Source organism: Asterias amurensis, chromosome 9 (genome assembly GCF_032118995.1).
Source record: "Asterias amurensis chromosome 9, ASM3211899v1".
In the NCBI taxonomy this organism is placed as follows: domain Eukaryota; kingdom Metazoa; phylum Echinodermata; class Asteroidea; order Forcipulatida; family Asteriidae; genus Asterias; species Asterias amurensis.
In genome coordinates this window covers 13,705,666-13,729,722 of record NC_092656.1, presented here as the reverse complement: position 1 = coordinate 13,729,722, position 24,057 = coordinate 13,705,666, and the positions used below count along the sequence as shown (strand labels likewise).

At 37.2% G+C, this 24,057-nt stretch overlaps 2 protein-coding genes across 2 annotated transcripts in view; one reads left to right on the top strand and one right to left on the bottom strand.

Annotated features, from left to right (window-relative positions):
- Positions 1–1,885: 1,885 nt before the first annotated feature.
- LOC139942024 (G kinase-anchoring protein 1-A-like) lies at positions 1,886–11,663 on the bottom strand. The gene is made up of 9 exons (XM_071938691.1): positions 11,176–11,663; positions 9,690–9,878; positions 9,220–9,297; positions 8,253–8,435; positions 7,885–7,983; positions 6,126–6,227; positions 5,280–5,343; positions 3,844–3,914; positions 1,886–2,948 (listed from the first exon to the last, which is right to left on the bottom strand). The coding sequence occupies exons 1-9, from the start codon at positions 11,407–11,409 to the stop codon at positions 2,856–2,858; spliced, it is 1,113 nt and encodes a 370-aa protein (XP_071794792.1). The 5' UTR covers positions 11,410–11,663; the 3' UTR covers positions 1,886–2,855.
- Positions 11,664–13,925: 2,262 nt separating this feature from the next.
- LOC139941366 (UDP-glucose 6-dehydrogenase-like) overlaps positions 13,926–24,057 on the top strand; it is a 31,122-nt gene continuing 20,990 nt past the window's right edge. Inside the window, exons 1-4 of the mRNA XM_071937824.1 lie at positions 13,926–14,020; positions 18,351–18,560; positions 21,050–21,187; positions 22,863–23,027. Of these exons, the coding sequence (XP_071793925.1) occupies positions 18,396–18,560; positions 21,050–21,187; positions 22,863–23,027 (468 nt within the window). The 5' untranslated portion in view covers positions 13,926–14,020; positions 18,351–18,395. The remainder of the gene's footprint in view (positions 14,021–18,350; positions 18,561–21,049; positions 21,188–22,862; positions 23,028–24,057) is intronic.

Here is a 24,057-nt window from a genome sequence, read left to right as displayed (position 1 = left end):
CGGAAATTTGGGGGAATGAGAAAAACAAACTTAAATTAAATACCATGTAACATACATGAGTTTATTTTCAATTATTTTATTCATTAAAAAAAGCAAGAACAATGGCCATAGATTGAACTTATGGAAACTAAAAATGTTCCCTTGAGGAAACATGAAAAAGGCAACTTTGCTGAGACACATCTATTATGCCTACTGATTAAAGAAACCTGAATTACTGATTAGCAGACACTTAAACCAGCAATGTAAATGTAATGACATTGTAACCTTATGAATGACAAAGACCAGTTAAGCAAATCCTATATTTGAGCCAGAGTTCTTCTTAAAGGAACACGTTGCCTTGGATCGGTCGAGTTGGTCTTTGAAAAACGTTTGTAACCGGATGCATATGGGTAGAAAGATGTTGTAAAAGTAGAATACAATGATCCACACAAACATGCCTCGAAATTGCGTGGTTTTCCTTTTAACTCGTCGACTAACACGTCTGCCATATATGGGGGTCAAAATTTTGACTCCCATAAATGGCCGACGGTGATAGTTCGCACAGTAGAAGGAAAACCACGTAATTTCGAGGCAAACTTGTGTGGATCATTGTATGCTACTTTTAAAACATCTTTCCAACCATATGCATTATATAAAAAACGGTTACAAACGCTTTTGTTTTGACCAACTCGTCCGATCCAAGGCAACGTGTTTCTTTAAGCGAAAAATAAACTGCACATTTATAGCCATAAGTTAAAATTCCCCAAAGTCATTAACCAAAATTACTGTTTCAATTATTGAAACTTAGACACTTTATACAGCAAAACTTATTTTGTCAGTACAAGTCTCGTTTTCTTTGACTAAAAAATCTTTGATCTGGGTTAATTATTACTTTAAAATTACATCAAGACAAAAATAAATGTAAACAATTTGTGGCAGTCAACGTTTATTTAAAATAAAAAAAATCCCACAAAAACTGGGGCCTACCTACTCTGATATTTTTCCACATTATAATAAAGGAATATGCAAACTCATCAACAAGTGTTGAATTTCTTTAGACAACACACAACTTCAACAATTTTTTTTATTAATACGTTTGGTGTGTTTTAAGGGGAATTTCTTTTTAACTTTTTAAAAATGGAATATTATTTGCTTTAATTGTAAATTTCTAAAAATGTTTTCACTGAGAAATAATTCAACAATTAAACAAAAGTAAGCAAAGTAATTTATTCATAAATTTGCTTTTGTCTTAAACATTTTAAACTCCATTGATAATTCAAAAAATGAAAATGTTCAAAGGAAAGGGTAAGATTTATAGTACAAAGTTGCCAGTGTTACATAGGCCTACTGTGGGTGATGTGTAATGCAATCTAACAGCAGGACCTGATTGCAAAGTATTACCAAAATTAAAGGAACACGTTGCCTTGGATCAGTCGAGTTGGTCTTTGAAAAGCGTTTTGTGACCGTTTGTTATAAAATGCATATGGTTAGAAAGATGATGTAAAAGTAGAATACAATGATCTACACAAATATGCCTCGAAATTGCGTGGTTTTCTTTTTACCTCGTCCAATAACTCGAAATTTGATGTACTTAGAAAGATGATGTAAAAGTAGAATACAATGATCTACACAAATATGCCTCAAAATTGCGTGGTTTTCTTTTTACCTCGTCCAATAACACACTCGGCCATTTATGGGAATCAAAATTTTAACTCCCATAAATGGCCGACCGTGATAGTTCACGACGTAAAAAGAAAACCGTGCAAATGAGTGATACTTGTGTGGATCATTATATTCTACTTTTAAAACATCTTCCTAACCATGTACATTTCATAACAAACGGTTTCAAACGCTTTTTATAGACCAACTCGTCCGATCCAAGGCAACGTGTTCCTTTAAGTTGTGCAAAGTATTAGTTTTTTATCATAGTTGGTAAAAGAATGTTTTCTACAGGGAGTTTCTCATAGCCCATCTGGAAGTATTGTCCTTTTTTATTGTTGAATTGGCTGAATAAATAATAATAATAACAAAAGAGAAATCATACATAGAGTACCCATGTGCAAGCAATGTAATAATGTAATAATCCTGAATATCTTTGTTGGAATATCAGAAGCAAAATGCTTTCCCAATCAAAAGTAATGAAACAAAATAAACAATTACCCATTTCGTTCATTTGAAAACATAATCACTTATTCTCTGAAACTTTTAGGACACTTGTTAGCAATAATAAGGATTTGACAGAGTATACTTTCCAGAATCAAAGCAACGTATACATGTATCATTACTCAAGTTGTGGAATAACTATGGTAATTAAAAGTTGTTTGCTACCTTAAAATCATCCAGTTAACATCAACAGTTTTTTAGTGATCCGAGTGCGAAAGACAACTTTTGTGATACCTACTACAGGGTTTAAATTGACATTCTGATACTTAGTTTTCTTGGACACTGTCAAATATGAGTACCAGATTGCATCATTTAAAAACCAGCTGAAAATCCAGACTTGACCAATGGGCAAAGCTTGAACAAGAGGCCAGGGTCCAACCTTTACTGCAAGTGTTGAGTAGTAATCAGATGAAGATGAGATCTAATGCACTTGGTAGATTCCCATATAAAATGCCAGAGAGCTTTGGAATGGCTACACGGTGTTAGTTTTGCCACTGTAATGGCCACATTTGAAAGGAATCTGTCCTCCTGATCCAGATTGCCAAATCAACAGGTTTGACAATGTCATATTTATTTCAGTCCAGTCGTTCACTGATGATGTTTTAGGCAGCTGTTTCAAAGTCAACTCATTATTTGGAGCCAGTAGTTCCACTGGGGTATAACATTTTGGTCCTCACACACACGACACTTTTGCGAATCTGTTGTCTCCGTCTTTACTTCTTCCTATCATGTAGTCTTTGAAGCTCAGATTTCAATGTGGACACTTTGGATCTTTCCTGCTCTAACGCTGCATGAAGCTCTGAAACCTTAAACGACAAAACAACTAAGGGTAAGTAAATAAGCATTTTGAAAAAAGAAAAAAAAATTGAAATGCAGATAAACTCCTGAGGTTCCTAGTGGATGATACTCATGCCTACATCCTTACAAACTGTGAAGTGGGGTAACAGTGTTTGTTTCAGCCCCAGCAGGAGTAAGTGGCAACGTACTATGACAGTAAAGTGCAGCCCTCATCTGGAAGTGGCCATCCTTGCCTTGTAATGTAAGGCGTTCTCTCAAAATCAAACATGTGCAGATAGTATTGGCTTCTTATATACGCTTTATACAGCATTTTTCTGCAAGGTATGTTTGAATTTTGAGACTCCTTTTAGCGCCCTTGAAATGTTATGTAGGATGAGGCTGGTTTAGAGGCAAGGCATCAGTCAAAACAATTTAGAGCACCTCCACAATTCAAAATTTGATGAGAAAAAAATAATGAGTAAATATGCCTACTGATATTTTTTAACAGGACTCTGGAAAGTACTGAGTATACAGTGCTAACACATCAGTGTATGGGTAAAAAAAAAAGAAATTATACTCTTTATCCCGATGCAAATTTAACATCTATTATATCGTTGCAGTACCTGCTGCCAAAACATAGGATTCAAACACCTCCAACTGGGCAATCCCTGTAGTCTAGTTGGTAAGACACAGCTCTAGAATTGCAAGGGTCGTGGGTTCGAATTCCACCCGAGTAAATATACCCCAGGTTTTTTTTCACAGGACTAGGGAAAGTACTGAGTATACAGTGCTAGCACACATCAGTCTATGGGTAAAAAAAAATTAATATTCTTTATCCCCGATGCAAATTTAACATCCATCATAAAAATGTTATGATCAAATTTAAAATCTGATTTTAGTGATATCGAAACCAAACACACATACCTCTGTGGTCAGTTCATCTTTCACTGCCGTCAGTTCATCCACTTGTTTCAACACATCAGCTTTGTCTTTCACTGTGAATGAAAAGGCAAACAAATTGTATATTATACAGAATTCTAATTCCTCAAAGCCTTTCGCCAAGAGTTTTTACCAAAAAAAGGGAACACTTAAATACAATAAATGACTTACTAAAAAGAACATTTTATTTGCAACCTCAATGTAAAAATGGCTAGATTAAAATACACCCAAGCACAAAAAAACAAAATCATACTACAAGATCACACTTTTTCAATTACACAAAAGAGAATCAAGGCAAAAGTAGCAACTTGCTTAAAGGACACCCAAAACATAAACTGGCGACTGAATGGAAAGTAGTCAAGTTTCTGGGGAAACACAAGAAACAATGCACACACAAAGACAGGCTCTATTGGGATAAGTAAGAACATCTGATTGGGTTCAAGGGCTGACCTACACGTACAGTGTACATGTAGTACAGGGTTAAACCTATATTCAAACAAAGTCCTTGGACTGCTCAAGCAAAATTTCTGGAACTGTACCAAACCCACTAAAGAAAGAGCTTATAAAACTCTTGTTCAACCAAAGCTTTGAATACTGTAGTGCTATTTGGGATCCTCATCAACAAGTTCACATCAACAACGAAGAGCTTAACGAAGAGCAGCCAGATTTGTCAAAAGCAATTATCGCAAGACCGGTAGTGTAACGGATATGCTACAGGACCTCAAATGGGATACATTCCAAAGATGCCGCACCATAGCTAGACTTACTACACTTTACAAAGAAACTCACTCCATAACTCCATCCAACATATGGAGATCCAGTAATCTTCACTGCAACCAATGGAACAACCAACAACTCGTCAAAGTCATACCCTAAATTATAACACCATCTCATCAAACAAAGACTGCTACCCCCACTCGTCGTATTCAAGAACTATACCAATCTGGAACTCACTCCCGCCACAAGATAAATCGGCCCCTGACGCCAATTAACACTTTTAAGTCACTCCTTGAAAATATACAATTTGAGTAGGGAGCATGCATGCATGAGGGTCTGCACGTTTATAGCCCAGTGGCGGCGGTTTGTGCAGTAAAGACAAGACAAGACAAACCAAATCAATTTGGGATGGTTTGTATTGGATAGTTTAGCTGTATAGTGGGGACTTCAATTAGCTTTTAAGATAACAATAACCTCTGGCAGAATCTGTGAGGAATTTGGTATTTGTATTAATTTTTATTGTTCTGCATAATGCTGCATAGTGCTTATACATGTATACCATCATAAACTTGTGTCACTTCAGAGAACATATTCAGTGGATACTTGAAATAGTTCAGGTCCACTTCCATTATAATTTTTACATCGTTTAAATGGTTAAAAACACAAAAACAAGACAGAAATTATTTGAAAATTTATTCACTTACTTTCCCCCTGGGCTAAGATAAAGCAAAGCTGTTTATTTCTCTTCTTAACTTGTGCAAGCTCCTCCTAAAAGTAAATGAAACAAAGATAACCATTATGTTTTTGTTTATAATATTGTGTCAGCAGAACTTTCATACATGAATTTGTTATTGTGATACAAATGATAAATGCTACCATCCCAGGCTATGCTCCCCAATTGGGAATAAGTCTGAAGTTATTGCTTTGAGTGGGCAATCCTGTGAAAATGTTGTCCGTTTTCTGCTCAGTTTCTAGTTTTGTTTATTTTCTTTCCATTGTTATCATCATATCTATGTATTTTTGCCATGATCTTGCTGTGTTTTTACCAAAATAAATTCAATTCAAATCAAATCAAATAAACAGAACACAGGAAAAGATTTCCAAAGATATTAATCTTAATTGTTTATCATTTGTCAAACTACTGCTAAGCATCATCATGTCTTAGTGCAATTATTATGCTAACATTAACAACTGAATCTTAAGATGAATCTTAATTAAACATCTAAATTGTTGCTGTACTCGCTGCTAAAATACAGTATTTGAACTGTCTCTTGCTACCAGACAAGCTCAGTGGTCTATTGGCAAGACATCTAGTTAAGGCCCGGTCCCACTGCAGCGATAACGAGAACGATAACGATAACGACGCAAAGAGAACGCAGTCCATTGGTTAAATGAGCGTGTGCGTATTCTGCGTGGAGCAATTCAACCAATAGAATGCGTTCTCTTTGCGTCTTGATCGTTATCGTTTTCGTTATCGCTGCAGTGTGACTCGGCCTTTAATTACCACAGCCAGGATACAGAACGTTAAAAATACAATGTAATGAACAAACCTTCATTTTTTCTACCACAGTCTTCATTTCAGTAATTTCATGATCCCTCTGTTCCAGATCATCTTCATGTTGAACTCTCCTTATATTCTCAGCAGCCATTTTCTAAAAAAAAAAAAAAACTTCAACACTCATACACGTTCTCATTAGTTTCCAAACGCAATATTTTCAAACAAAAACTTTGAACTATCCGTTGTTATGAGACCCTACGTAATGCATGTGCACACGCTGTCAATCATTTTATTTGTGTAAGTCCGTTGACCTACTGTGGGCGGCGCTTATCTGTTATGAAGGATCTAGAACAATCTAGTGTAGTACTTTCTAGAAAACCACACACAAATCCTTTAAATACGGGCTGTGAGAAATTTTCGAGAGGACACATTACGCAAGACTGGTGGAAGCTATGACTTCTGTGATTGTGATACAACTCGTTGAAGGAGCTTGTGATAGAGTTCGCGTTTGACCGAGTGCAGTTAAAGAGCGTATTTAGATTCCGGAAAGGACATTTTCGAACTTAGTCTACAGTTCGGTATTTTGGGGCCTTTTCCCCATATTTTGTGGCGGGTGTCAGATTGTGTACCCGTTGTTGTTTCGTCTTCTTCTGGACATTTTATCGGAGTGAGTTTACCCCGTGATAGCTCATAGTCACATCGGCAAAGAACTTATTTATCGCCCCTGGAGCTGATCGTTTAAAGCCAGTGTTTGTGTTCCTCACCGTATCTTCTGTTGCTGTCGACGTATTAGCCCGTAAGATACTTATTTTGTGTAAGAACCATTTGTTAATGTACATTTGATTTAATCAATCATTGTATATTTGTTAAACTGATTCGGTAACTGAGGTGGTTGATAGTTTTATCATTAAATCGCTTTGTTTCTGTGTTCTTATACATCAGTGTCACCTTGTTTGATTTCTTTGTTGCATCTGGAAATTCAGGCTTTTTGAGTGATTTATATTCACGGATAGTTTGGAGTTTTTTGGATCGTAACACCGTCAATAATATATTCCCTCTGAAGCACTTCACAACATTGATCATATTATGATATATGCTTTCTGCAGGCAGGACATCCTACAGCAACTCAAATCTCCTCTATTCTCTATGCAGGCAGCCGCCTCTGTCATTGTGCCTACAGCAACATCCCTCGGGAGGACACCGACATAGCTTCAACACATTTGGGGTTTTACGATAGACATCTCTATGACAACAGCATGGCACAAGTTTTTGCCAACCAAGTATGGAAAACTATTGGAAGTCATAAATGCAAATCAAAAACAGATAGCCACAGTTAACACAAATATTCCGAAATAGTGTTGAAATTATCAGAAACAAAGCCGTCAATCATGGGATGTTGAATTTGGTCACAACATCTGTTTACAATTTCATTTCTTGCTAAGATTCGGCCGACTAGTCCAACCAGCTTGGTTTGTTAATCAACAATGGCTTAACAGCTAAAGCCCAGGGCACCACGGCAATTACTGTTGGTACCTCTGCCTTGGCTTTTGATCTTGTTTGTGCTGCCCAGGATCAGGGTGGGTGGCAGAAATGAGTTTCAAGCACTGAAAACAAAATTGGTCACATTGACACTGTAATGACCAATCCAAGTTTGGCTTGAACAGCATCAACTAGGCCTAGCTAGCATCAACAAGAACAAGAATGAAAACATACTCTTTTGAATCTATACTAAGGGAACTTTAACCAAGAATTTAGAGAATGATACATGTCACTCAAATTATTGATGCTGGTATTCTTTATAGCTTCAGTACCTGGGTTTGTTTCTTCTTAGTTTTCGTTTCCTCCTTGGTGATAATCTCAGCCACATCTTTATCGACTTTCTCAAAGAACATCGGATCTGGTTCATGTTTCTAGGATCAGAAAAGAGTAAAATGATCAATCCATGTCAATCCAAAATGTTCCTTCACAATACATTTACTGATTGATACACTATTTTCATATGAAGAGTGGCCTGTTAGAGAAACCAAAACTTAGTTTTGGTTTCACATCTACAAAATTAGTTTTACTTGTTCATCATTTTATGGATATATGACAACAATTGCACAAAAGTAAAAGAAAAATCCAAAATAAGTTTCTTTCTCAATTATTTGGAAGTGTTTGACGATAACAATAATCATACCTTAGGTAACTCTACTTCATCAATGCCTCCTCCATTACCGTTACTAGTGGGTGCGGCTTGAAAACTTTGCAAGGATACTGGGTGGGGCTTGTCCTTTCCTTGCATGTGTTTCCTCCTTTCCTTTCGGTTAATAGCAGCAGCTTGATCATCTTCATTCAATACTGGGCCGACTTCATGAACAAACTGTGCAATAAGGGACAGGTCAATTTACACTTGATACATGTATGTCTCGGGTTAGTAACCAAAAGCATGGCGTTTCAGTGAATAATTTGTATTATGAGTAGTTAGTTTTACATGTTTAATGTTGAAATGGATTGCAAACAATTATTTATTACAAAACATGCATTTAAATTATTGCATCTCGGATAAACAATTACATAATACAAATCATCGCTGGATAACCTTGGTACGTCAGTCAAGCAGTTACTAAGTACAAGGTCCTAGGACCTTGTGAATTGTTTTTTTTGTAAGACCGAGTAGAGACTGCTTATAATTTTTAATAGATTGGGATTGATGAACGGCAAATTAACTCTTATTGCATTGCAAAATAATTCTTAACATTCAACATTTTCTTTTAAAATTACAACATACACCTGTAGTTTGCAGAACAACTACCTAAAAAATGAGGAGTTGTTTACAGTTTGAATAAAAACAGTTTTCCAGGGGGGAAAAACCAAAGGCCTGACACTTCACAGAGGCAATTTCCTCCCTGCCCCCTGGTCATTGCCTTAGTACCCTTGAAGGGGAAGTTGAAATGCCCCAGTAGAAACTTGATTTTCTTATAGGGTGCCCTTTACTAAGTAGAAAATGCCCTGGTGCCCTTTCCCTTTGAGAAAAAAAAAGAAGCATACAGGCCTGAAACCCCCAAATTTTTCATTTGATTGGGGCTTCTAACGAGATGCGAGAATGCACAGACTTTCGGGTCATTGGCAATATTGTGTATGTGTTTCATTATTTCTGCCCTCACCTGCTGCTGGCGCTCAAACTCCACTTTGCTGGCAAGGATGGCTTTCTGTAAATCATCTTGAAACTGGTCTTGTACATGCTGTAAAAAATAATTAATGAGTAAAAAACAATGAAACTCGTTATTTATAGATCTATAGTAGGTGTTTATCGGAGATGTTTATTGAGATATACCCAAAGACTTCTGGGTAGAAGTCTTTTACTATTTTATTGAGCAATTACCTTTTTCTCAAAATCTGTGCTACTTCAGAGGGAGCCGATTCTCACAATGTTTCATACTATCAACAACTCTCCAATGCTCGTTACCAAGTCAGTTTTTAAGTTAATATTTGTTTTGAGTATTAATTACCAAACGTGTACCTTCCCTTTATCTATCAAGTAGAAGTCAACATTACAAAACCAACAGATTATTTAGGTTGTTCTCAGCACTTCATCAGCATAGAACACAACCTTCAAACAACATGAGCATCCTACCCCCTTGTCTTTTCTTTTCCAGTCCTCCCATTGCATTGGGTTTCCGACCAGGCGATCTAACGAGTTGGCCGGGGGTACGGTTGCTTCTACAGACAGTCCAGGGGGAAGATTGAGACAAGAATATGATGGAGGGCTGCCGACTATTCCTTTTGGAATGGAGGGGATCTTGTTGAAGGCTATATCTCGTAACTGTTCATAAGGGGAAACAACAGAGGCATTTTAATTACATGTATTATACAGCACCTTTCTCAAAATATCTCAATGCCTACCTACAGGTTGTATTTTTAAATAGCAGCAGGGCCACGTTTTTTTTGCCTGTTTTTTTTACCAAATACTGAAGACCCAGTCAGTCATGTCAGTAGGCCTCGCTGGCTAGGGTTCTGTACTAAAAAAACACATTGACATTCCCTTTATAATGAAAATGCAAAATGTAAATTTTGTTTACGAGTACAGAGCCTCAGTTGTTACTTGCCAGCAAGCATCCCAGCAAGCAAGACCGTGCCAGTGCTGTGTAAAATGGTGTACTGCTGTCTGTGTGCATCTGAGTTTCAGACTGAAACTGAACTTACATACATAGCATAGTTAGCAAATCATTCCAATCATCCCAAGTCAAGTCATTGGTGGTCATGGAAACATCACAGATGTTCGTTAAAGCCATTGGACCCTTTCAGTAAACAGTGTTGTCCAAGGCCCACACTTTGCGTACCACAACTTCTACATCAAATAACAAACCTGTGAAAATTTAGGCTCAATCGGTCATCGGAGTCGGGAGAAAACAACGGAAAAACCCACCCTTGTTTTCGCGGTTTCGCCGTGTCATGACATGTGTTTAACATAAATCCGTAATTCTCGTTAACGAGAATTTATATTGTTTTGCTGTTTTCTCAAAAAGTAAAGCATTTCATAGAATAATATTTCAAGAGAAGTCGGAAAAGTTTCCGTATGGCGCCACCACTTTTTCATTCGATATGAAATAATATAGTATCCAATTTACCTCAATGAGGTATCCCTTTTTGTAAAAATGAGTGAAAAAGTGGTGGCGCCATACGGAAACTTTTCCGAGAAGTCTTTCACCATTGCCTTCTGTAAACCCTGTAAGTTATTTGTAAATCTGTGACCTTTTTTTTTTTTTTCTGAACCGAAAGGGTCCAATGGCTTTAAGACAATCATAGCACCCCTGGCAGTCAATCAATCAACGTCATAATGATAAAAAAAACAATGGTCATTCAAAATCAATGACAATTTATGACCCAGAATCCCAGATTGAGATGGGAATGATTATGAACAAATTTCAGTTTTAGATGTGGCAGTAAAACCAAAAAGGAAGCAAACCATGCAATGCACAGATGCATGCAGAGAAGGGACTGAACATGGGGGTAGAGTTAGAAGGGAGAAGTCCATTGATAACCCATGGGCTGGGCTGGGAAGAATCTCCGCTGGGAAGAATGCAATGCAATATTTATGGCAACAACAAATAAATGAATACCTCAGCCGCTTGCTGTTGCTGTTTGTTCTTCTTTTTCTTAATGCGTTTCTTGGCATTGGCATTTGTCCCGTCACCAGACGCTGCCGTGGATTTGCCATCTTTGTTCCCCTTGCTGAGCTGCCTCTGCACACGGTTTGCTTTACCATCCTCGTCTGAATCGTTCCCAGGAAAATCAGGCGAGGAGTCCATGACATGAAGAATGTCGAACCGCGAGGACAGACGAACGGACGCCATTTTGTGTCTTAAAGTAAAAGGTGGAGATTGGGGTGATTCAGGTTTAAAGAAAATCTGGGGTCAGAATAGGTTTGTTTCCTCTGTTGTCCAACAACACAGAGCAATACTGACGACTGCCGACGACGGAATAGCTTTTACTCGATTGTCGTAAGGTTGACAGGGGGGTTGATGTGACAATGAATACGACGACGGCGTTTAAAATGTTGCGTGAGTTTATCGCTGATCGGGGGTTCCCAAACTTTTGATTTGAAGTGCGCCACCTTTTGATAAATTTAATTGTATTATTCTTACTTTTTGTCTATACACGGTACCTAACGACCATCAACGTGATCCTGCTGCTGCTGAGTCAACCAACGTAAACGTAAACGGGTAAAGAAAACAGCATGAAAACATAAATGGGTACAACAAGTGTTTATTAAATTCCTAGGGAAAATTAGAATAATTGTTTTTCTTGCTTATTGTTACCTACCACCAGCCTGCTCTGAATAAGTGGCTCAACTCTCACCTGGGTTGTTGGCAGGCCGTCTCAGACTCAGGGATGTTACTAATTAATTATATTTTGTAAGCCCTCAAGGGAAGTTGGAGAATCACTAATATTACTTAGTTCGATCAAAAGTTCACTGCCCTGGAAGGGGGATCAGCTTAATTGATATCATAGAATGGACCAACCCAATCTGTCGAGAGAGGGGGGGCCAGTCATTATTTTGAGAAGTTTACAGGAGTTTTTCCAAAAAGAATTTAGTGTTGGATGATGTTGTGAGTTAATAGGAACTAGAGAGAATGTCAAATCTTATTAGACATTAATAGTTGTGCAATAGTTAAACAAGTCACTTTGATTTAAACATTCATTGGAAAAATGAACAAAAGTGTATAAAAAATACATTGGTCCTGTTTGTGTGTGTCCTTGCTTGCGCTCCCGGCCCTGGGACAATTAAAAGGCGCAGGTGTTGTCAAGCCCTAGCTAAACGGCCTAGACCCATGGACTGGGGCGCTGTATTCCTTTTTAGAAATGCTGAAATTTTTCTGTCATACTAGCAGAAAACGTCAAAATTTCGAAAAAGGAACACAGCGCCCAAGTTACTGGGTCTATGAACGGCCCTACTTTTTCTGGTAACTAATGCTGTGCAGCTTTTTGGGGGAACTACTACAAAAAGCAAATAATTATTAATTGATAATAATAATAATAATAATAATAATAATAATAATAATGGCCAGTGCCATGATCGTTAACCAGATTTGTTAATTCCAAGCTTAACATTTTAAGGCACTTGACAGGTATAAATTACTCAAAATTATTATTAGCATTTCTTTCACAGCTCTTTTTATTTTAAAGGCAGTGGACACTATTGGTAATTACTCAAAATAGTTATTATCATAAAACTTCACTTGTAACGAGTAATGGGGAGAGGTTGATGTTATAAAACATTGTGAGAAACGGCTCCCTGTGAAGTGACGTAGTTTTCGAGAAAGAAGTAATTTTCCACGAATTTGATTTCGAGACCCCAAGTTTAGAATTTGAGGTCTCGAAATCAACCATCTAAACGCACACAACTTCGTGTGACAAGGGTGTTTTTTCTTTCATTATTATCTCGCAACTTCGACGACCAATTGAGCTCAAATTTTCACAGTTTTTTTTTTATGCATTATGATGAAATACACCAAGTGAGAAGACTGGTCTTTGTCAATTACCAATAGTGTCCACTGCCTTTAAAGAAGCTATGTCAGATTTTTGGCCGATTTGACCAAAAAATTTTGATTTAAAATTCAATAGGTATTTTGATGGGGGTCAAGAAAGTTACAAGCTCTCATTTGAGCCATTGCTCGAAAAAGTCCGCCAATTATTAATAGCAGTAAAATAAAGTGCTCAAAATTAGTTTTTTGTCGGGATCCCGACAATTGTATCACGTGACTAATTCTTATGTGTTTTAAAAGAAACGTTTTGGATTTTTGTCATGGTTCCTGACCATAAAAAGTAAAAGTTAAACTTTTTTTTCGTCAGAGCGGGTGATACTCTTTGAAATACCATTCACTCAAAAAAATCTATTTTTTAATGTTTGGGGCCAAAAATCTGACGTAGATCTTTAAACTAATTTGGCGCGGCCCTGTGCGAAAACTTTATTTATTCAGTGAAACCCATGCAGGAAAGTGATTGCACTAAACACATCCCCCTACACCATGTCAACATTTTCACGCACATAGCGCCAGCCCTGCCCCCTGCAACTTTAGTAGATTATCCCAGTTCACTGTTGCATTTTGCAGAAACGTTAGAAAAGTTAGTCACAAACTTTCTTGTGTGTAAAGTTAAAGGGCGCCCTCATTTTGTGAGACTCGCTCAAGACTTGCCAGCGCATATTCGAAAAAAGTGTGCGCAATTTCCAAACTTCCTCGATTATTTGCTCGAACTTGCGCAGTTAAGTTTGAACTTGCGCGAACAACTTATTTGCGCTCAAAGAATTAATTTGCTCAACTACATGTGCAAAACTCCGTGTAGTTTTTCGTATCGCCACAGTTCAAAGCAGCCGGCCAAGCTCGAAGGAGGGTGCACGTAGAATTTGGGCATCCGTCGTAAACAAACAAATGCCTAAAAAGATCACGAATTGTTCATCGTGTGGTAAGTTAAATGGTTAAACGTCTTCATTCCTATAATGTTATTGTTAAACAACGGGGTCATATAATAATTAAATTTAGGTAAATTATCGTTGAGCGTTGAGGAGGAAAGTGCTTTAATATCGGCACTTTTTTAGTCAATGAATCAGTTTATACTAACTAGTTAACTAGGCCTACTCTGTGTTGTGTAGGTTGTGTGTGTGAGTTGTGTTATAATAAGGGAATCAAGAGGTGAAGGTGTGTGGTGAAGAGGTTTTCAACTAGTTGTTTAAACCCGCACCGAGGCCTGGTTCTTGATAATTTTACCGAGACAAAGTCGAGGTAAATTATTATCAATTATCACTTTGATTCCCATTCATATATTATAAATACCTTTTCGTTCGGTCAAAAAACATCAACACTTTTACTTTAGTCAAAATCTAAAATAAATGCAAAAATTGTAATTGTTCAATGATTTATTTCAACACAACACCCCTCCAGCTATGAAATGGTAAGGCCTAGAGTAAACAACTCCTTATAAGGAGATGCTGTGCCCGTCGCGCGTATTGCGTGATGTGGCACAACCGTTCCAGCCGTTGCTCTCGACCAATAGGATTGAAGAAACTGTCTTTATAAGCACAGGTGCAAGCTCGCATGTCTCAACATGTTTCAACAATTTTTACTGGTGGTCATTATCAAAGGTTTATCCCAACGTGATGCGCTCTCCATCAATAGGAAGAGCGAAACTGTCAGAGGATATGCAATTGCAAGACTTGTCGCTTGCTGCAATGGCATCGTTGGTGACGGACGTGGAGACGGCAGAGTGGAATTCGTATTAAAGCCGGCAAACAAAAAATATGTCTGAAAAGACACAACAGCTTACATGTATTAGTGCACAATTCGGGAATCGTGCACAATCAATTTTGATGTGTGGAAGGGATGGCTTAACTTAAATTTGTTGAGATACTGCTGGGTGAGGTTTTCCTTTAATTTTCCAGTAATTTGCTGGAAAATAACTGTTGCTGGAATGCTTGTGCGATGTCGTTTCGTCACCGTTTTCACGTCAGGACAATATTGTAAAATAATTGATAAAAAAACTCATTTTTTGATTTTTTTGTGGTTTTGAATTAGTTCAACTGTTCAATGGTATATCTAACAATTCTTTAATTTATAACCTAAAAAAAAGGCGTCCAGCTAGTTTCTTAGATATGTATGCTTAGATGGTGAGGACAAAAACCTCAAGAAACTGGATTGCGTTTTCACGATAACCAATTGCTTTTTGTGCATTAAACACACGGCTGGCACAGCCTCAAAAACGAGTGCTTCGGCTTTTTGCAGTATCATGAAGGGCCAAAACCTTTGACCTGTAATGTTTTATGTGCGCACCCCAAACGGCCACAACTTGTGTTTTTGTTTTCACGAACAGCCAATTTGTGTATTGCTCTACTAATACTAACACTTGGATTTTTCCCCTTGCACAGCGAAACAAGTAGGTGCTCCAGCTTTTGTGTTTTCACGAACAGCCAATTTGTTTAAACATGACGCGCTGCACACAGACCACGTTTTGTACAGTTTCCACGAAGAGAAAATTTTGTTAATTGAATAATTACTCATAATTGAACTGTTAGGGACAAAATTGGAAACAGATTTACATGTATGATTAAAGATCGCTACTTTCCTGATATATGTAAACATTTCAAAGATTAAATTTAAAAAGTCTACCAATCAGTGATTTCAAAATTAGTACAACTTCAAATGCGATTTTCTCCAAACATACATTTTTGGCTGCAGGGGACAAATTGCCCCTTCGTGAAAACGGTGACGATATGCCAAAAAGTGTCCGCTGATCAATACTGTCTGCTCATTAGCATATTGCAATCTGATTGGTCATGCGTTTGTGATGTCACATTGATCACGTAAATTTGCTAAATAGTGTCTGCGGTTAGTACGTGTGCACATCACTGGGAACGTCTTGCTTCTCAGCTGACAAGACGTCATTCAGATAAGATTTAACAATGTAAATAAAACAAAACTTATAATACAAAGAAATTGCAAAATATGGAGAGCCTGGCAAGCTTATAGGCTTTATGGTTTTTCTTTAACCTCATCGACTAACACGGTCGGCCATTTATTGGAGTCAATTTTTGACTCCCATAAATGGCCGACCGTGTTAGTTCGCAAAGTAAAAGGAAAACTACGCATTTTCAAGGCATATTTGTGTGGATCATTGTGTTCTACTTTTAAAACATCTTTCTAACCATGCATTTTATAACAAATGGTTACAACTTTTTAAAGACCAACTACACCGATCCAAGGCAACGTGTTCCTTTAACTCAGTATGCATGCATACATGTACAGGAATTTCAGAATACATGCACCTGGACACTATTTAGCACCGGACACTATTTGGCATGTAATACATGCCAAATAGGGTCCGGTGTCCACAAGCACTGCGCATACTCAGCGGACACTATTTAAAAGCGAACGCTTTTTGGCATTAAACACATGTGCCCTTTTCTTAACCAGAGCTTTATTGTTGAAGGAATGACGAACTTGGTGCAATTGCAAGGTGTTTTCTTGAAGGTGTACATTTGTAGTTGATCGTATAAAGAGGGAGGAATACCAACTAGATTTGTTAGTTGAGAGCATCTGAACCTCCCACCTTTTTTCTCTATATATGCATTTTTTACTTGCATTTAACAAAATTGCACAAATTCATATTATAAAATAATAAAAAAGCAGAGCACATTGTTAGTGTTTCACAGTACTGGAAGCACTGCACACCGTTCCTCATCCAAACACATCAACAAAAGTAAGTCCCCCCTCAGCAATAACATAACATCGTAAGGTAAAACATTTTGCCAATACAACTAATTAAGAAATAATTCTATGACAAGTTTTCTAAGTGTTGTTGAAAAATGAAAGATGTCCATGAATTTATGGCTGAATGAGCTCAAAATGGAAGACAAAAACTGCCTTTCTCAAAAGTCACGGTTGTGTTGTGTTGTTCACCGATGAAACGAGAAGAGTGCTGTGTTCAACCAGTTACAGACTATGGTGTTTGGAGTGTCATGGTGTGGGGTGGTATAAGCCTTACCAGGAAAACACCCCTTGTGCAGATTGCTGGCAACCTGACAGCCCAACGATATGTTGACGAAGTGCTGTGTCCGCATGTTGCACCACTTGCTGCAGCCCTTGGTGGAGCATTTGTGTACATACATGTATGTATGGATGACATTAATGCCCGACCACACAGAGGGAGAGTACATTGTAGCTACTGCTTTCCTGGCTGGTGAAGGCATTGAGCGAATGGTGTGGCCAGCAAGCTCGCCTGACCTCAATCCCATCCCTGTCGGACTTGCTGAAGCGATCTGCATATCCCCACCTTAACGCCATCAGCAACCTGGCTCACCTGTCCCATCTTCTGCAATATCAGTGGAATGCCATCCCACAGTAGCGTGTCACCAGACTGATCAACACCATGACCATGGAGGTAGACTGCCATGCCATGATGACGGTGCTGGGCGGTCATTGACAGGCGTAGTGGATACACGCGTTACTGGCCTGCAAATTTGTGACTTTTGAAAAGGGTAGTTTTGGTCTTCCATTTGAGCCATGAATTCATGGACATCTTTCATTTTTTCAACAACACTTAGGAAACATGTCATAGAATTATTTCTTAATTAGTTGTATTGGTAAAATGTTTTACCTTAACGATGTTATGACGAACTGTTGAGGAGGGGACTTACTTTTGTTGATGAACCCACATAGATGTATGTAGATCGTAGTTTCTTCCTAATTTCCAAGGGTATCACCTTGTTGAATGGTGGTAGGGCATCATTCTCTGTTGTTGTTGTTGTTGTTTTTAAAAGGGAGGATTAAAATTATATACAATGTATGTTTGGTAGTCATGACTAAAATTATTGGCCATTATAAATAAAATTGGGTTGAAGCCTACACTAAAGCAGCTTTCAAAGCATTTAGAAAAACATTTCACTCTGCAGTAATGTTGTATGCAAACAGATATCAGTTTCTATGCCCCAAAGTTGAATCTGAGAAGCCTTACTGTAGTGTAGTAATGTTTCTTAGAGTGTGTATTATATTTTTCCTGCGCGGTTGGGACATTTTTCTTAAAGGTCAAATTTTAGTATTCAGATAGCAATTCCTTGAGAGGAATATTAAAAAAAAAAAAACGTAAAGTCCAACATCTGTTAAAAAAATGAATGAAAATCCCTTATAAACTGGTGACTGAATGTCAAATTGTTTATTCCCCAAAATTTCTTTGTACTGATATGAACCAGCCACTAAAACTAGCTTTGACTAAATCCATTTTCATTACTCTTGAATGTTGACAGAGAGCTACATGAAGTAAATAACTGTGGAAAGAGCACTGTTCAACGATGGTTATCAAGAAGGTTTGTTGTATAGGAGCAGGTTATGTTGGTGGACCAACATGTACAGTCATAGCCTACAAGTGTCCAGAGGTGGCAGTGACAGTTGTTGACTTGAGTCAAGAACGTATTGACCAATGGAACTCAGAAGACTTCAATCTTCCTATTTACGAGGTAGACATTTTTTGAACATTTCAATAATTCCAGGACCTGTAAATTTCAAACAGCTAACATATTGTAGTAACTAGTTAATGAATTGTGATCGATCAGTCAGTTGGACCATTAGACAAAAAAAAAACACTGTAAAAGAGATTAGATTTTGTGGTCATTAACTTTTGGAGTACATGTATGTAACAATTAACTCCTGCTTTTTGATATAAAGGACAAAAATAGAAACAGCTAAATGCAAACTGCTCACCAACCAAAATGACTTGTGGCTTTAGTGTATAAATGCAATTTGTTTTAATGGTCTATGTTTTGACCCAGCAGAGTCTAACAGAAACTAATTACCATTTAGGGTCCCTCTACTTACCCTGCCAAATAAAATGCAACCATGGATTTTTTGTTTGCATTGTGTAGGCATGTTTGTTAGGATTGAGCAAGGGAGGGTGTTTGCCCTGCTAAATTCAACACATGTATGCACACACGTGTAGTGGTGACTTGTAACTGTTTAATATGATTTGAGTTATGGTTCTTACCTATCCTCATACAATGTACAAACTTCTCTATACTTTTCCCAATTTTTTCTTTTAAAATACCTATTCTAGGCCTATGTTATAAGTCAGATATAAAGGCCGAGTCACACTGCAGCGATAATGAGACCATAACGATCACGACGCACGGAGAACGCATTGTGTTGGTTGAACTGCTCCACGCAGAATACATGTATGTACACGCTCATTCAACCAATATAATGCGTTCTCTTTGCGTCGTTATCGATATCGTTCTCGTTATCGCTGCAGTGGAACCGGGCCTTAAGTCAGATAGTACATTGGGAGCACCCAAACCTATGATGTCACTTGACTGCTAAATGTAATAAATTCAGTCAAAGAATGACATCTGAGTTGACTGCCAAATGCAACGATTACAACAACTATTTCCATTTTGGTGCATATTGTTGCATTTAACATGTTTAGGGCTAATTGGGAAAACCTTTGAGATAGACCATATATGTATATTTTACAAATTTACTGCAGGTTGTACGCAATGGGCGATGGGAATGTATTGTGAACTGCATGCTATTTTCACCTTTTACCAAACAAGCCTAAAGCTAGATTCAAATCTTCAGATTACTTTCAAAATTCCATAAACTAAATTTCTTTATATGACTCGACACATTCACAATAACAATTTGGATGTAATCTGATACAAGTTTGTTTTCACATGAATGTGAGTGACTGATACTTGGTACATGTAGGTATGAACAACTATCTGTTACCAGAGCTATTCATAATTTGCAGATTGGGAAAAACAAATGTAAGCGTTTTAAAGGATTTGGGTACTTTGTTTTAACACAAAACATAATGTCCACAGATTTATTTTAACTTGCTCTGTTTGACGATAATGATGGTAGAAAGCTTCCCTTAAAATATTACTTGCTGAGGTGCTGTAGTAATTATTTTGCATGTAAAAACGTATTGTTATGGTTAGATACCATAACTGGTTAATACGTTTGTACGTATGCTAAAACTAACACTAAAATAATTGTTGTGATTTTTTTACTAAATTTTCAAAAACTGCAGCACCTCAGCAAGTAATATTTCAAGAGAAGCTTTCTGCTACCAATATCTTCAAACTGTTTAAGTTTAATGTAAGTCTGTGGACATTGTGTAAAAAGTACCCAAACACTTTGTAGGCCTAATCACTTTAGAGGTTTCGATAACCTTTGAGACACATACATGTACTTCTAGTTTAAAACCTCAACAGACCATTAAATTTAGACCGAAAATAAAACCCTAAATCTGCTAAATAAAACTGAAGATTATAAAAAAGAAGATTCACCCCCCACAAAATATGAAGTAATAGGCCTATGCTAGCCTATGAGTTTGTAAGGCATCAAATGAAAAAAAAAGTCAAGCAGGGCTCTCCCCACCAGGATTTTTCAAAATGTAAAAATTCTGGACTATTTCTTTAATGTTTGGCTGAAACAACTAAATTGAAACAAGGTCGTTGGAATGTTTTCTTGGTTTTAAAAGCTCTACTGTGCAATCTCAAGCATTCTATATTGTTTCTCTGTTGATGGATAGCTAGAAAGACTCTGCTTTGGTCAAAATTGCAGGACAGTCACTGTTTTTTTGCAAATAAATAGTTTAGACACCAATGCATGTCTAGTATGAGCAGACTTTTGAATCAAGACCTCCACAAAGTTATGCGTGTCCTTTTTATGTTACAAAAGCTGCCAAAGTTTAAACTAACTACTGCTTTTCAAAGAAAGTTTTCCAGTTCGTGTTCATCAGCAGTCACATGCTGACATTTGAAACCAGTTGAGTGTAAAAGTGACTAAAAATGTAACAAAAGTTTATGGAATTGCCGCCCCCCCCCCCCAAAAAAAAAAAAAAAAAAAAAAACCACCAACAACAGCAACACACAAGTCTTTTGTCATAACAATTGTGTTTGATGCATGTAAACACAATGTATCATTTCTTATGATTCTGATTTTGTAGCCGTCTCTGGTAGAAGTGGTCAAAGAGTGCCGTGGTAGGAACCTGTTCTTCTCAACAGATATTGATACTGCAATACAAGAAGCTGATCTTATCTTTATCTCTGTCAACACACCCACCAAAACATTTGGTCTTGGAAAGGTAAATCATGTTTGAACAGGTTTTCATTAAAATTGTACTGTTCTCTGATTTAAACTCTTTAAAGGAACACGTTGCCTTGGATCAGACGAGTTGGTCTATGAAAAGCGTTTGAAACCGTTTGTTATGAAATGCATATGGTTGGAAAGATGTTTTATAAGTAGAATATAATGATCCACACAAGTATCACTCAAAATTGCACGGTATTCATTTTACGTTGCAAACTAACACGGTCGGCCATTTATGGGAGTCAAAGTTTTGACTCCCATAAATGGCCGACCGTGTTTGTCGGCGAGGTAAAACGCAAACCACTCAATTTCGAGGCATATTTGTGTAGATCATTGTATTCTACTTTAACAACATCTTTCTAACCATATCGATTTTATAACAAACGGTTACAAAACGCTTTTCAAAGACCAACGCGACCGATCCTAAGTTATAGGAAAATAACGGGATTGCTTATTATGGGCATAAAATAAATATTTAGGTAAAAACATATTTCATCTGAAAAGTTAAAGGCACTGGACACCTTTGGTAATTGTCAAAGACCATTCTTCTCACTTGGTGTATCCCAACATACATGTATGCATAAAATAACAAACCTGTGAAAACTTGACCTCAATTGGTCGTTGAGATATTATTGGAAGAAAAAATACCCTTGTCACACGAAGTTGTGTGCTTTCAGATGCTTGGTTTCGGGACCGTAAAATCTAATTCTTAGGTCTCGAAATCAAATTCGTGGAAAATTACTTCTTTCTCGAAAACTACATTTCTTCAGAGAGAGCTGTTTCTCACAATGTTTTACACTATCAACAGCTCTCCATTGCTTCTAAAAAGTGAGGTTTTATGCTAACAATTATTTAGAGTACGGTAATTACCAATAGTGTCCACTGCCTCTAAAATCATTAATGGATTACAAAGTTAATACTATCACAAATACCAGCATAAATCCTACAAAGAAATATTCTCATTTCCAATACTGTTAAAGGGATGTACATATCATGTATACGGTACCTTTGGTAAATACTCTTAAAGCAATGGCCATGTCTGAACGTTTGCTTGGTAATTAGCACGGGAGAGTTGTTGTTATTGGAAGTTTAGAAACTACCCCCATTTGAAGTAGTGTACGGTAGTTATAGAAGTACTATTACACCCCAAAATTGGAATTTGAGAAAAGCTTCAATCATGAAAGATAAACAAAGGTATTTTTCATTAATTATTTTCTTGCAACTGCAATGACTAATTAATCCCAAGTTTTCACAGGTTTGTTTATTTTATGGATATTTTGGGCTACACAAAACCTCATTTTGAGGATTGTAGTCTTTGGCAATTACCAAAAGAACACATACATTTTGTAAACACTGCCTTTAGAGCTCAATTCTTTTTTTTCAAGGGCGAAATTATTTGTGTTTTTAAATTATGGGCCTTTGCTTTTAAGTGCAAGCTTCAGACGTGATGCCAGGTTTCCAAACTGCTCATGTTATGGGGCAAAGTTGTAAGGCCTTGTTACCTGTGGTTTTTTTTCTCTACTCCTTGTCTGAGATCAATGCACAGTGAGTAATATTTTAATTTATTCTAGGGGAAATCTGGGCTGGACGCCACAATGGATTTTGCCCAGATTGGCGAGCCAAAAAGTGAGTCCACGTTCAAGTTAGTTTTCATTTGATTATTAATACAGGGACGAGCTCCAGACTTGAAGTACATTGAGAATGCATCAAGAAGAATAGCAAAGATCGCTGATACGGATAAGATTGTTGTTGAGAAGAGTACTGTACCAGTGAGGGCAGCAGAGAGTATTCAGCGCATCCTTCAGGCCAACAACAAACCAGGCTGCTCATTTGAGGTATTTAAAAACTCTTCATGCCCTTTTCATTCATTCATTCATTCACTTTGATTAAAAATCCAACTGGCAGCACGAAGCTGAATAATGTGGCATTACAATATAAAAATATTGATAAAAGTTGGTCCAAGAGAAAATTTATCAAGATAAAAATATTGATACAAATTGGGCCCTTTCTGGGCCCAATTTCATACAGCTGCTTAGGCTCAAAATGTAGCTAAGCACAACAACATTATGTTTACCAGAATTAGGGTACCAGCCAAAATTCCATCCAATATACTGTTTGTGACTGATATCCTGATCATACATGTAGGTACACGTTTGGTAATTACTCAAAACAAATATTAACTTTAAAACTGACTTGGTAACTAGCATTGGAGAGCTGTTGATAGTATAAAACATTGTGGGAAACAAATCCCTCTGAAGTAACGTAGTTTTTAAAAAAGAGATAATTTCTCACTTAAATATTTACTTTTATTCCTAACAAGGGTTGTTTTTCTTTCATTTTTTTCTCCCAACTCCAATGATCAATTGAGCTCAAATTTTCACAGGTTTGTTATTTTATGTTGAGATACACCATAATACACCAAGTGAGAACATTAATCTTTGACAATTACCAATAGTGCACCTTCCCTTTAAAAGCAAATTGTTTTAAAAGCACCATTTGCTGCTTAAAGGCAGTGGACACTATTGGTAATCACTCAAAATAATTATTAGCATAAAACCTTTCTTGGTGACCAGTAATGGGGAGAGGTTGATGGTATAAAACATTGTGAGAAATGGCTCCCTCTGAAGTGCCATAGTTTTCGAGAGAGAAGTAATTTTCCACGAATTTGATTTCGAGACCTCAAGTTTAGAACTTGAGGTCTCGAAATCAACTATCTAAACGCACACAACTTCGTATGACAAGGGTATTTTTTCTTTCATTATTATCTCGCAAGTTTGATGACCGATTGAGCTCAAATTTTCACAGGTTTGTTATTTTGTGCATATGTTGAGATACACCAAGTGAGAAGATTGGTCTTTGACAATT